At 34.9% G+C, this 14,885-nt stretch overlaps 1 protein-coding gene across 5 annotated transcripts in view; it reads left to right on the top strand.

The window, feature by feature from the left end:
• LOC581823 (leucine-rich repeat serine/threonine-protein kinase 2) overlaps positions 1 to 14,885 on the top strand; it is an 87,881-nt gene that overhangs the window by 54,717 nt on the left and 18,279 nt on the right. For all 5 annotated transcript variants that reach the window (XM_030973038.1, XM_030973039.1, XM_030973037.1 and 2 more), the window contains 15 exons: positions 1,562 to 1,662; positions 5,627 to 5,710; positions 7,307 to 7,378; positions 7,786 to 7,868; positions 8,419 to 8,546; positions 8,822 to 8,928; positions 9,578 to 9,651; positions 10,106 to 10,169; positions 10,823 to 10,888; positions 11,402 to 11,569; positions 12,085 to 12,183; positions 12,778 to 12,906; positions 13,602 to 13,709; positions 14,219 to 14,323; positions 14,751 to 14,852. In XM_030973038.1, coding sequence (XP_030828898.1) covers positions 1,562 to 1,662; positions 5,627 to 5,710; positions 7,307 to 7,378; positions 7,786 to 7,868; positions 8,419 to 8,546; positions 8,822 to 8,928; positions 9,578 to 9,651; positions 10,106 to 10,169; positions 10,823 to 10,888; positions 11,402 to 11,569; positions 12,085 to 12,183; positions 12,778 to 12,906; positions 13,602 to 13,709; positions 14,219 to 14,323; positions 14,751 to 14,852 — 1,490 coding nt within the window. The remainder of the gene's footprint in view (positions 1 to 1,561; positions 1,663 to 5,626; positions 5,711 to 7,306; positions 7,379 to 7,785; positions 7,869 to 8,418; positions 8,547 to 8,821; positions 8,929 to 9,577; positions 9,652 to 10,105; positions 10,170 to 10,822; positions 10,889 to 11,401; positions 11,570 to 12,084; positions 12,184 to 12,777; positions 12,907 to 13,601; positions 13,710 to 14,218; positions 14,324 to 14,750; positions 14,853 to 14,885) is intronic.

Here is a 14,885-nt window from a genome sequence, read left to right as displayed (position 1 = left end):
TATTAGAATAGTTCATTGTGATACATTTTCATCTATATGTCATTGTGCTATTAGTCTTGTGTAAATATATTGTGAAATTCTCTTTTGTGTCTTAATTGAACTTCCTTGTTTTATATAGATGTTTTGTTGCGGCTTTATTCCTTGACCTATATACCAATGGGTCTGTGGATGAGACTAAATCACAGTCTCCTACTCTTCGGCAAGTACATGTTGCCGAGAGAATCAAGAGTGAGAACTTCTCTACAATTTACCCCAAAATATCAGTAGCTACTAACTGTTTTCAAGTGGAATGTGATTAAAACACTAAACCTGACCATTAAAAATAACTGATTAACAATTACATTGGCATGTGTGCTTGCAAACTAAGGAAATTTGCTCAGTCATATGCATGATATAGATACATAAAGATTTGTTGCCAAATATTCTGTAATGCAAACTAATTGCTTAAATTATAGGCAAAACGACCTCTTGAAACAGGTTTCAAATTCATGAATTTATAAGTATGATTTCATTAGTACCAGGCATGTAATTTTTAGCATGAGCTTATTCATATCTTGCATGAAAAAATTTAATATGTGGTGGATTTTGAAGAACTTTTTTCCTATTTTGGTGTCTTCAGCATATCCTAGATTCAATGTCGGTTATTATTTAAGGCATACTGCTCTTGTTCCTGGGGGTGTTTTGGGGTCTTTCTATTTGTCATTTGGTCTGTCTCTTTTCTCTTCCTGTTTTGCCAACAGTGCATTGGGACTTTTTTATGGCATTTTCTCTCACATCATTTGTTGTTTATGTTGTTCATTAATATGGTTGCATGTATGTTATGACATGGAAGTGAATAACAAGTTTGAGATGGATTATTAAAAAAGTAAAGGGAAAACTATGGATAATGACAAAGGAGGTGTTGATTTGATGATAATGAGGAATGAAAGTGTTGAGGAAGTGATGATAATGGCATCCTTGTTATGTTGTTATTGAAGGTGATTTTACTTTATACTTACATGTACCTGGTGTGGGCTGACTATCTTCAATGTTTTTAGGCTTAGTTTTCTTTCAACCTTATTTTTATTTTTATTTTTATTTTATAGTTAATTACAACAAGAATGTAAAAATAGATGAACTTGATTTGAAGAAAGAAAACTCATAATCAGATTTTAGAAATTGTTGATATGTTCTGCAATACTTTTCACAAATATTTTGTAAATGTTTGTAGTTGTTTGATTGTAAAATTTCTATAAATTGTGAGGAAAAGATGTATTACTGATTAGAAATATCAATTTCTTTCATATCATAACTTCTATGAACAAGAATTTGAGTCAATTCCCAGAGTGAAAAAACAGAAAGTATTGTTTATTTTGTGTATTATATTACAAGTACTATTTAAAATTCCTTAAAGGAAATGATTGGCAGTAGCGTAATAAAGTTTAACTGGTAAATATGCAATACTAACATACTAATATAGTGAAGATCCTCATAAGGCTGTCATGTACTTTCAGTAATGCAAATTTCTCAGTTTTCCATGGTGGTGTTTATTCCTTAACTCATTTTCCAATCTCTGCGACAGATTTGCTTCTGCGCTACTATGACATGCCCTACATCCCGCTTGGCCTCTGGTCCAGAATGATTCTACGTCTCTTGCTCTTCTCAAAACACATGATGAACGGAGTGAGCTTCTATTAGATCCATTCTTTTTTTGTTATAACTTGAAAGCAAACCAACATTCTGGTATTGTGTGTGAAGTGCTAAATGTACCCATGAAAGAGTATACCAATTTTTAAAAAAAAAAGAAGGAAGTTTACTTGATTTTGTTACTTTTGTAAACTTTTCATCTGCCTTGAGAGCAATGACCATTTTTTTTTGTTAGGTTTTTTTTTTAGGATTCACATTTTGTATTAGTAATGATATCGATTTTGTTTTTAAAGCTAAATTCAATTTTGATTGTAATAACTTCAAAAAGTTGTAACATCAGACTATCTGCAGTTGTGATTTGATGCCTAGCTGTAAAACAAAAGGCATCCGGAGATGCTGAACAAAATTATTTTTAGAGTGTTGGTTGCTTTCAAGTTAAGTATAGAGAAATTCAATGATGATTTGGGGTGATGTGATGAGTTTGCCGTGAACCGATTAATGTGTGGACTTTCGAGTTGTATTGAATACTCTTTTCTTTGTTTAGATTTCTAAAAGAATTTTATATAGATTTCCAATACTATATTCACGTTCTTTGTAGCATTTCCTTTCTTTCCTTCTAGTATTTGGATATTATATTACAAAAATTGCTTGAATGCTTCTCATCATTGTTTGAAAATAACATATATTTCTAGTGTAGATTCTAGGTTCTTTCTGTTGTATGTCAAAAATCGCTTTCTTAGAAAACATATGTTTTTGATTAGACTATTCTTTTGCTTTACTTCAATCTATATAAGTAATACGCTAAGGCTCCGCGGGGGGCGCGACGTCTCCGCCAGCCTTTGTATTCTATTGTTTTTTAATGAGATCGCCGACCGAAGTTGGTGCGGCTATCTCCTCCTGAACCCTGCCCTCGGGGTACCCGTGCCCGGTGCCGTCGTCCGCGGGAGAGTCTACTCTAGCGAATTGGCTATACTCCGCCCGAGGTCCTCCTCCGTGTCGACGTCCAGGGCGAAAACAGACGCGACATGCATAATGCAGGATATGCGTGACGACAGAGATACCTCATGCATATTCAACATTACATCCGTATCAAATAGACACACGACACACGACGAGCAATCCCGTCGACGTCCAAACTTAGAGACCTATTTCCATCATGATTGCCGCGATTTTGATATAGTTTTTGTGAATGGAGGTATGAAATCAAAGCTTATTTTGTGATTATTACGGACATGTATACTAAAGTTTGATCATCATTTTCTAAAGGAAAGTTATTACAAGAAAACCATTGGACTGACAGTTGAGTCGCAAGCTGCCTTCAGTCAACACACAGTGCAATGCTGCTGTGCAGTGTGTGTGAGTTGACATGAGCTTGCAGGAAGCTTCAACACCAGCACCGCGCACCGCAGGCGTCGGACGCCTGTGGCGCCGGTGTTCGAGCTCATGGAGTTACGCTGTAGTGTGTGTGAGTTCAGCTGAGCTGATTTGACACTTTGAAATTGTTATCTGTTGGATTTGCATCATTATTGCCGCGATTTCAATATAGTTTTGTGAATAGATTTACGAAACCTGAGCTTAGAAATAGTAAAAGTATTACTAATGTCTACGTTTTTAAACGACTATCTGATTTTCTTGTGAAAATTTTACTTTGAAAAATGATTATCGAAATTCATGGTCGGAAATAATCACAATCTAGGGTCTATTATGTTACAGTTCTTGCATCAAATCAATGCATGAAAACTTAGTTATTGAACTAGAAAAATGTTTTTTTTTTTTTTTAAATAGGCAATTATGAAGTAGGAAGCCTGAAACCTTATAGCCTACTAAACAAATCTCAACAAAGTGTAGGCCTATCCTTTTATGAATTAATGAAAAAGGAGCCCCAGAAGAAAGAGCCCCCGAAAGTTGAAAAAGTAGCCCCCGAAAATTTCCCAAAAATTTGAAATGGAGCCCCCGAAATGAAAAACTTAATTTTTTGCCTGCGCCCCCCTTTAGAATCCTGCGGATTTCCGCGGGTCCTGAGTTGAGTGTATATATAATATAGGCGTGGAGTCCACGGGTTTCAAGGGGCCAGCATTAACCCCCAAAAGCTCAGGGTTACGTTCTTCAAAGTTGGGGGGGGGATCAGATCGCAGCGAGTTGCGTGTATATATAATATAGGCGTGGGGTCCACGGGTTTCAAGGGGCCAGCATAAACCCCCAAAAGCTCGGGGGTTACGTTCTTCAAAGTTAGGGGGGGGGGGGGAGAGAGATCAGATCGGAGCGAGTTGAGTGTATATATAATATAGGCGTGGGGTCCACAGGTTTCAAGGGGCCATAAACCCCCGAAAGCTCGGGGGTTTTAGGTGTTTAATTAGGGTCAGATGAGCATATTTTTTTCATACTTTATTTGTGACACTTGCGGGTCACTAATTGGCGTGGGGTTAATACGTAGAGTTGCGTAGTGTTGCGTACCAACTACGCTGGCCTACGTTACTATATGCTGAGGGACGGAAAGGGGTACGCAAGATGAACGAAAACAATTCAACATGTTTAATTTTTTTTCGCGTACTTTCGGCGTAGAAACTTGACGCAGAAAGTACGCCTTTTTACGCAACACTACGCTACATGACTACGCAGCAGAACGCTACCCTACGCCAGATCGACAAAGCAGTAAAAGCTTTCCACACAGTAAGCAACCATAAGCAAACCTGTACGCCAGCCTACGCATAACCTACGCAGGGACTATTTTCCCATTAATACGCAGCCTAATTTCTGCGTATTCGGTATGCCACACTACGGAACTTAAAGCTTAAAGAATAACTACCGGTACAGTTGGATCGTTTTTTAAATTTTTATATAAGGCCAAATTAAAAAAAAAACATGTTTAGCATCCTGTTTTTTTCGATAAATGGGAAGGAGGAGGCCCTTTTTTTTTTTTTTCCTTTCAAAATGGCCGCTCCGTACATTTTCCCATGACATTCGGGCTATTTTTCAAGATGGCGGCCGACAATTTTTTTTTTTTCATGTTTTTTTTCTTTCAAAAAATAAAAAATAAAAAATAAAAAAAAAATAAAAAATAAAAAAAAAATTAAAAAAAAAAAAAATTAAAAAAAAAAAAAAAAAAATAAATATAGGAGGCGGCCCCCATAAAGGAAGCGGACAGAACGCTGTTTTATTTTCTTTCAAAAAAAAAAAAAAATCAAACAAATTTCAAAAAATAAATAAATAGGAGGCGGCCCCCAAAAAGGAAGCGGGCGGGGACGCTAAACATGTATATTTTTTAAATGGCCTGAATGGCAAATAAAGTTCTTGGTGGTTTTAATTTAAACACTCTCTATATATCTATTTACACCCCCGCCCCCCTCTAAAATCCCGCGGATTTCCGCGGGTCCTGCTAGTGAAGCTATAATATTTGTGATATCTTTCTTCTCTTCTTTTTCAAAACCCCTTTTCAAGATAATTTCTTGTCTTTGATTTTTTTTCTTCAGACTCTGATACCTATACTTTGCTAAAATGTACTTTTCTACTTGATATTGCTTTACGAAGTTTAAGGAATACATTTCCTTTCCTGTGGGAATCGTGTTCCCTTTCCTTTTAAGTGTACCAATCACCTGAAAAAGGAAAGTGTGTAAAGCTAAAATGTACAAAATCACACTTTAAAGAAATGTAAATACATGTAGCATTCTTAAAAGGTATATGGGGTATATGTTGGTTCCATGTGTGCCCTTTTCTATGCAAATGCTTATGCATGTGTGGACTAGTCTACTCAACCAGTTGTCTTTATGTTTACTGAGAGTGTATTTCAACTGCAATCTCTTTGTAGAAGTAATATTTTAATTTAATTTTCAATACAGTAAAGCAACATGGGGAACCCCTTACATCAAGAGCAAAATGTGTTTTGATGATTAGTACACTTTAAGAATCCATCTTCCAACAGTTTCTGCATCCTTTTTCACACCTAGCTCTAACTCTCAAACCATGTCCCTATATATAACTGCTTCATTCTTGTGACCTATAGGAGGAGGACCATGCAGAAACCATTCCTATATGGCACATGCCTGTTCTGAACACACAGGGGTCAGCTGTCTCAACCCATCGACAGGTTAGCTACCTGGGACCCATTTCACAAAGCCTTTTTTCAATGACAAATCTGTGACAAATCTGTTTACAACTAACTAGAAGCAAGGATTTCCGTAGCTTATAACAACAACTGTCATTTGTCACTGATGACAAGTTAGTCCTCTCGGTCGTATGACATATGCTCTGACGACAATTGCTCTGTGGTCAATGTCCTGTACTAATCAAATTCCTAACTACAGTCTTCGACCAGACTCTCTAACCCTAACCCTAACCACAAACTAAGCCCTAAAGTCCAAATGCAACCCTAACCCCAACTCTCTATCTTTGATGAAATAGAGCATGGAGCAATTGTCGTCAGAGCAAATGTCTATGAGCCCCGTCCTGCCAGAAGCTCGAGATCTGGGATGTAAAGTCATCCCTCAAAAGTCGCGGTTGATTTTGGTGGAAATCACTTTAATTAGGGATGTATGCACTCACACTGTTCATTTTGTCAAAAAATGGTAAAAATGTAACAACAAAAAAGATATAAAAAAGAAAGGACGATCTGGCCTTTTTACATAGGGTATTTTCTGTAATATAATAGTTATTTTGATATCAGGTTTTGAGAAGTAGGAGAAGACTTGAAATAGTGAGATGCACATTTCCATTTATCGACAGAGAAATAAACAAATCAAGAGAAGTGAAAATAGAGGTTTTGAAAGAAAGTTTTTAGACAATATTCAACTTTTAATAGTGAAAGTATAATAACGTAACTAAGAATTGTATATTACCTTTCCTATAGAATTTTCTTCAGGATATGATATTGTTAATAATTAGCTATTCACTGTTGTGTTATTTCTTTATACTAACCCATAATTCAACTCTGTTTTGATGTGAAGTTAAATAATTTGTGGTACAGGTTCAGGGATCTAAAGATATTACACCATGGGCAGGGATACTACATTTGATCTAACCAATTAACCTTTTTGGCTGTAATATTTGGAATTTTGTATTTATTTGGGTTTGCTAACGCTAATCAAAACTTACTACTCTGCCACTAGGCTTTCTCATATATTATATATTTCTCATAAGCTTGCAAATTAAAGTTACGTTTGCTAGTACTGGTATATACAATTATATTCTTTAATTGCTGCTCCTACTCTACCCATCACTAACAAGCTTAATATTAATTAAGTCTAGAATTAATGTATGTAATGTTCATGTTGAAAACTGTGAGAGACTTTTAAAAATAAACAGCAGTTGTTCTCTAAACAGTTGTAAATGATTTTGGTATTCTTCATGCCGTGTATTCAAAAGCAAGAAAAACTAAAACAACAAAGTATAACAAATATGAAACCAAATTTTGTTTTGTGTTGCAAGAAAATTAAAAAAAATACCCAGACTGATTTTAATACATGGAATATATTCATGTGTATGGGAGGAATGTCTTCTTTACTTTGAGATTGTGAAATTTATTGTTACTGTACACTTACATTTCATTATTTTATTATGGATAGATTAATTTGTATAGGAGAGGGGGTGGGTGGTCATATATAACAAATGCCAAGACTGTCTAATTTGCATAGGAATATGGGCAAATACTTATTGATTACTTTTTGTTTATTTGTATTTATCTCAGTTTCGTATGAGATCTCATGAAGAGCCGGAGACTGTATTCTGGAGAGAAGGGATATATGTCTGCTGGTCAGAGGTAAGTCAAATCTAAGATAGAGAACCAATTTTTTGATGATTTTTGTTTTCTTATAGTTCTTAGATCCTATGTACATGTTCATGAAAATAAGGAAATACAAAAAAAGTGGAAAAGATAAGAAATACCATATTTCTTCTATGGTATGTACATGTAACAATTTAAAAGCATTTTTTTTCCAAAATATTTTTAAGTGGTGAATGGTGAAACACATGTTTTGAAAGATTAATATTTCATTGCTATCCTTTCCAAGCCATTAGATATTTATGGGTTGATTAAGGCTGTAAGAGCTGGCCAGAAAAATTAAGTTTATCCATGTGTTTATTCAAAAATTAGGAACTGATTGTGAGTAACTATTTAGAAAACAATTTGATTATTTTGATTATGTTTGTGTAATATTGTATTTGTAGGAAGCATTCTTCTTGATAGAGCCGCTGAAGAAAGGAGCCGACACTCTCAAGATCACTGTCCCAAAGACGAAGCAGGGATACAGGTATTAAACCAGAAACAACGAGACTTACAGCTACATGTAGTGTTTCATATCTTGTATTATTATATGTATGTTGAAGGAGAGATCAAGTTGCTGCGTTATTACATAAAGTTTGGAAGGAGTAATTAAATAAGACAGGAACATTAGTGCTGACAGAATAAGTCTTGATTCCATTTGCTAGCTTCTGGAGTAAGAAATATGAATTGAAAAAGGTGTATGTAAGTTACAATTTACATTAACATTGCTAACAATCAAAGTCCCAAATGTATTCTTATGCTGAATTTGATTTGTCTATTCCCCTCTTTCTTACTTTTGCCCTCTCTCACCTCCCAACTACTCTCTATCCTTCCTCCTCTCTTTCTCTCTCTGTCTCTCTGTCTGCCTGTCTCTCTCCATCTCTGTCTCTTTTTGGTTCGTTTCTTGCGTTTATTTCTTGTTTCATTAAATAAAAAATTGTTTTGCCCTTTACAATATCTATTTGTCCCTCTTTTTTTTCTAATCATTCTCGACTGATGTCCATCTATTTGTTCTACTTCTCTCTGTATCCATCCAGACTTCTAGGCCTAGTCAGCGATCACCTTGATGATCTGATAGAGGAATGGTTTCCTGGTCTATGTGAGCTAGATCCTAGACTAGGTAGACCTCTGGTCCAGAGACTAGTACCATGCGTCATGTGTGAAGGTAAGCAATTAATTTCTGCCCATCCCTATCTTCTTGATGATCTAATTGAGAAATGGTTCCCTGGTCTATGTGAGCTAGATCCTAGACTAGGTAGACCTCTGGTCCAGAGACTAGTCTCGAGCACCATGTGTGAAGGTAAGCAAAATTGTGAGAAACATCTATGAGAGATGTACTCTTATGGTTTATTTAGGCTCTCTGTCTAATGCATGAACAAATAGAAATATTGTCTCTTATCATTTATTACTAATTATGCATCTTATTCAATATCCATGCAGGGCGTCCACATCTTCATGATTTGAGTGAGCTGTTAGAACAGTCTGAGACAAGTGATACAATAACCTGTCCTAACCATCCTACTAGAAAGGTTCCACTTCAGATTCTGGTCAGTTTAACCACAACATTATTCCTCTAGTCTCTCCTCTTTCAAAAATTACATTGATGACTAAATTCTTATATATTCTTTTATTGATTGTTGTGAAGTATTGATGGTACCATATAGTGTTGACCTATTGGGTATAGTAAAAGGATGATGCCTATAGGAAAGTTGAGCCGCCTCAATATTGTGACTTTTTTTTAATACATTTGCTCGCTATTACATCTTGTGGTTATGATTTGTATACATTGTCTGCTGAAAGCCAGAAAGATTTTTATAATTTAAGTTAATGCCTTTCTAGCTCTCATCAGATACTTAATTGGATGCAGAGTATAACATGCAAGGATCATATTTACCAAGCAGAATAACGTATTAAATTATACATGTAATCAGCTAATCAGTTAGTGTTTTAATTTGACATTATGTAATGTCCATGCATGTATTCCTCTAAAGAATTTACCCAGGAGAGACTAAAAAAATAGTTGTGAATGAAGCATTGTTTCAACATGAATCCCCACTAGAAGTTATTTCATCTGTTTACCTATCATAACTTGAAATTGTTTCCTCATATCATTTTACATTGAGATAATTAACACTTATTTTCTCTCAACAAAAGACACAATTAATAGCATGCTGTAATATTTTATGTTCTCAACAGGCACCTGATGTTACCCTTGCAGATCTGGAGGACAAGTTTCTTCTTGATCCTAGAAAACTCAACTTCACTCAAAGGTCAGAAAACCACAGAAATGGCGCAAATCTTCCGCTTAAATCTAACTTACAGCTATTGCATGTCATATTGTAAAAATGTTTGAAGGTCGCAGTAAGCTTGTAAAGAAAAAAAAAATTCCAAAATTTGTCAACATTAAGAACATTCAGAATTGGTCAGCTATGACACTTGATTTAATAGTTATCATGTAGTTCTTTATTTACAATTTCAGTTAGAATCACCATACTGATGAAAACATGATGCATTGTTTTAGAACTCAGCATGCAAAAAATCAATAAAACTTATTAGATTATATATACAAAGGGGATGAGTATATGGAGAGAGAAGTGAAAGGAAGATATATGTAATCTATATTGGACATGTAGCCAAAGAGTGAATCATATATTATATTTAATGAAGTTTTTAATCTTTTATAGAAGTAATTTTCAGCTTTATATATATTTTTTTGCTTATTAGGGCTGAGAATTTACTAGGAGATGGCAGCTTTGGCTCTGTGTATAAGGGAACATACAGAGACAAGGTAAGGAAGAGTGTGATTTAGGGGAATAATAATGCATTTTTTTCTTTTTCCTCATTAACATTTCTGTAGTATTTTTCTTACCTCCTTGCTATTAAAAGAAGCATGATATTCAAATAGAATAGAATTCAAATTTTCTGTTCAAATATGAAGACACTCATCAGGGTGTATTTTCAGATCCTGTGATATATATTACAGTATTTCTATGCAGTAATAAATCATCTTCATTTCTTTGTTGTGGACAAATTACTGAAAAATAACCTGAATTTAGCAATCGCTGGTATAGAAATTTCACATGTCTGAGAAGATCAAATTTTGCTAGTGGCTTCAATTGAAGCAAATATTTTTTTAAAAATTACAGGAAGAATTACTGAGTACAAAGATCATTTTCTTTGTGTCTCCATTTTTTTCTTGTCATATTTATTCCCCTGTACTTAGACTTGGAACCGGTTGGGGGAACATACACAAATAACCCCCAGCTCCTTTACATCCTTGAGTTGACCTTATACAATCATATTACAATGTAGGCATATTTTTCTTCTTAAAAAACCCCCCAAAAAACAACAAAATGTGTCTCCCTTGCTGTACAGGTTTATTTTAATTTATGTACTTTTGCTAGAATGAATTAATTGAATTTTATTTGTGTTTTGCTGCAGCCTGTAGCAGTCAAGGTATTCAGCAAGGGTGGAGAAAGTCATCCACATAGGCTACTACGTCAAGAGGTAAAGTTAAAAATCAGTATTTGTGTCCTTTTGCTTTTTATATTTGAGACCAGACTACTTATTTTTCTAAAATAAACTTTTGATGAGAATGAATGACTTTTATGTGTTCAAAGAAGTATTGTTACATATATTTCATACTTGTTACACAGCAGTTCATTCAAAGCATGTTGTTCATATAGATTTTGGAAAGCGTTAAGGTTTGTTGATATTTTGGAACTTAAGAGTTCAACATTTTCTTAATGACAGTTTTATGTTTAAGCAATTTTCATATACAAGGAAAGTTATTATATGAAATTGAATTTATTGTCTTTTAATTACAATGCTTTATTTAATTTTAGTTGATTAATCTAATTTACATCTGGTTATCACAATGCTGTATGCCTTTCATTATTAGATCATTATCACAATCTTACCATCATCTAATGATGATGAGGTATGACATAGTGATGAATGATATGGATTTAATATTCGATAACTAACTAACCAATGTGATTGCATATTGTTTGTTTGTAGGTGACTGTTCTACGGCATCTACAGCACCCTAGCCTTGTCTCAATGGAAGGAGTTGGTCTGAACCCAAGGATCCTGGTCATGGAGCTCGCTCCTCTAGGATCCCTCAATACTCTCCTGGCTAGCGGCAGGATCAAGAACAGGAATCTCCAGCATCGCATCGCAATGCAGGTGAGATAGGGAGAATGATGATTATTGTTATGTGGTTCGGGATGTATTGATGGTGGTGTTGATGGTGGTGGCGGTGGTGGTGATGATGACAGTGTCATGGTAAAATTGATGATGATGAGGCAAAGGAGATAGACATTAAGAATAGCAACTGTCACCAAGTAATAATCTCATTCAACATCTTCAGTGTAATGATTGCGGCACAATGATAATAAAGTTGATGATAATAATGAAGTTTATGAGAGTGATGACTAAACAATGTTGAAAACTCCATCTAAAATTTGAAGATTTAGGTACCGGTAATCTTGATTAATTACTTGGTATTGGAAAGAGAGGCAAAGAAGATGTTAATTATCATAAAGGAAATGGCATACAACATTGTATAGGTGTTAAGTTATAATGGTCAATCATAAGATGACGGTCATTATTACCATGTATACAATATCCACATTTACAATACTGTTGATAATTTTATGCAATTGTCTCTTAAAATGTTTAGTATGTTATCTTCATGACAGGTTGCTGAAGGATTGGCTTTTCTTCATAAGAACAGGATTGTGTACAGAGATCTCAAACCAGACAATGTTCTTATCTTCTCTCTAGCACTGGGTACACTGGTAAGCTATTAAAGGAAAGAGGCAGTGAAATGTTTGAGCTATATTTTGAAGGTACTACATTGAACCTAACTGTTGTTAAATCAGTCCAAAGTGATATGTGAAGCAAGGTTTCCTGAGCAGTTAGGATGATTTGGAATTCCATTTAAATTACTCCTTTAGTAATAATCGTATTTATCATTTCCAGATTTTTTTTTTGCCCCACATTACAAATTGTACAAATTAATTTTGTATCAGTGTCATTCAATTTAATCATTTTTGCATTAAAACTTTCTGGATATTTTTATATCTTACATTCTTAGACACTGCATTTATGACCATTTCATTAAGTAAAATTTAACTTTTATGACTTCATCGGAGTCATGAATAACGTCATTACTAACTCAATGATTGCTGAATGTTTATGTTTATGTAATAAAGGAGCCACTCAATTCCCATAGGCAATTAATTAAACAATTCACCATTTATGAGAAAAGAGAGGAAAAGGGGAGTAGGTCATCTTGCTTAGATATGCATGCACAAAACCATAAATTATTGTTATCAAGATCACACTCTTGTTTTAAACTCTTCACCTCAAAATCATCTTCTGTTCTGCAGCAAAATGCCAAGATCTCTGACTATGGCATCTCAAGGTTTGCCACCCCCTATGGGCTGAAGTCATCTGAGGGTACCCCAGGCTACAGGGCTCCAGAGGTCATCAGGGGTACTAGTAACTATAACACAGAGGTACGTAGGCCTGCTAATATATCATCAGTACATGGTTTAGGATGATCATGTTTTAGAGTATGGGTTTTGCTTATGATTTGTTATTTGACATGCCTAAATGGTTTGGGATGATTATATTTTAAATTATGGGTTCAGCTTATTAATTGTTGCTGTAACATGCCTAAATACATTTGATTTAATAGGTATGAGTTATATTGTGTGAAGCCAAATTATATGTATAGATAGATGTAACTTAATAGTTTAGATATGAAATGTTTAAATTTAGGCATCTTCAGCTCCCTTTATTGATACAGCTGACCAAATTATGTACATAAATTTAAATATATTAAAATTAAAGTTTTTAACATGAATCGGGTTGCATTCAAGGAAATATTTGCTGAATTTTATTGCCACCTAGGATAACATTTTCCTCACAAATCTTTAAAAATCAACATGGTTACAGCTCTGTTTCATGCAGTGGTTCTGATTATGAAGCTGATACGTGTACATAAAGTTTAGGTATTCACCATGTTCTATAAAGCAACAACCGGTCCACTCATTGAAATTGTTGACTGAATCATAGCTGTAATCTGATGTCTTTCTTTCACTAATGTCAGCATATATGTTCACCGTTTCTCAAAAAGTTGTAAAATTGTGTGCAAATTGGAATCTATATGAAAGAGTAATATAGGAAGATTCGTGTTCTGATTTATCAGGTTGATATCTACTCGTTTGGCATCCTACTCTATGAGCTGGTCTCTGAAGGACATCGACCATTTGAAGAGATGGAGTTTAGAACAGAGATTGACGAGGCTGTCATCAAGGTATGAATCCTGTGACCTAACAGAAGATGATTAGGTCCACGTTGGAGTGTCTATATTAAAAAAAGGCATCACACATTACACATTTTGTAAGAGTGTGACTCATGGTCCTGCATTAATTGCTTAGCAGTCAATATCCTACACTCTCTGAACTCCTAACCTCAACTCTGGACCAAACACTATACCTTTCCTAACCCAAACCCTAACCCTAACCTAAAACCCAATAGCAACCACCATAATTTTTACCCAGTATCTTTGATGAAATAAAGCCAAAAGTATTGTCACTTGATCGAATAATTGAGCACCTCCTTATATCCTCATAGGAATAATCTACTAATGTAATTGTGAACATCATGGTTTGCTTTTAGAGAATGACATCTCATTTTTCATTTGATTGTTACTTTTGTTATACTGCAGCAGTTCTTGTTTGCAGAACGTGTGATCCCTTCATCTCCTTTTTCTGATTTTATTGTGAACTCTGTCTCCACTCTCTGTTTATTATCCCATGACAGGGTCAGCATCTTCCACCCATAAGTCAAGGAGGAGTAGCCCCCTGGCCTGATCTACAGGAGCTCATTGATCACTGTACAGAACATGTTCCAGAGAGCAGACCCACAGTGAGTATACCATGTTAGAGGTCAATTAGATTTGGTAGTTGAAGGACTTAGATATAGATATATGTTTTGGATTAATTGAAAGGTAGGACAACAGCATGTTGCTAAGTGTCAATTGGCAATAAGGAAGGTTTCTGTATAAGATATCATTGATGATGGTTTGAAATACTTGATAAGGGGTTACGATTGCACCCGATAATGTGATTACTATCAGCTGTTGAATGGCCAGTATGAGGTAACTCTGGATCAAACCCATTTGAAATGCATGTCAAATGTAAATGGAAAAAAAAAAAATCTACAGGTGGAAATCACTTTTTATTGGTATTGGGATATTAGATTCTGCAGAAAGTCAAATAAAATCCATTGGAAAATATGTATTCTGGTATAACACTGTAATATGTAAAATGTTGATTCTTCTTTCTTTCTCCAGGCACAAGAGGCTTTTGAGAAGCTGAGTTCAGCTGAGATGCTCTGCTTAAAACAAGCATCTGCTCTGCTCAGTGGAGTAAATGTTGAATGCCAGGCTGTCAGGGTAAGTCAAATTTTCTTTAGAATCATATTAATG

Source organism: Strongylocentrotus purpuratus, unplaced genomic scaffold (genome assembly GCF_000002235.5).
Source record: "Strongylocentrotus purpuratus isolate Spur 01 unplaced genomic scaffold, Spur_5.0 spur5_scaffold_6, whole genome shotgun sequence".
Classification (NCBI taxonomy): domain Eukaryota; kingdom Metazoa; phylum Echinodermata; class Echinoidea; order Camarodonta; family Strongylocentrotidae; genus Strongylocentrotus; species Strongylocentrotus purpuratus.
Note: the sequence above shows the minus strand (reverse complement) of the source record. Positions and strands in the feature narration are given on the sequence as shown.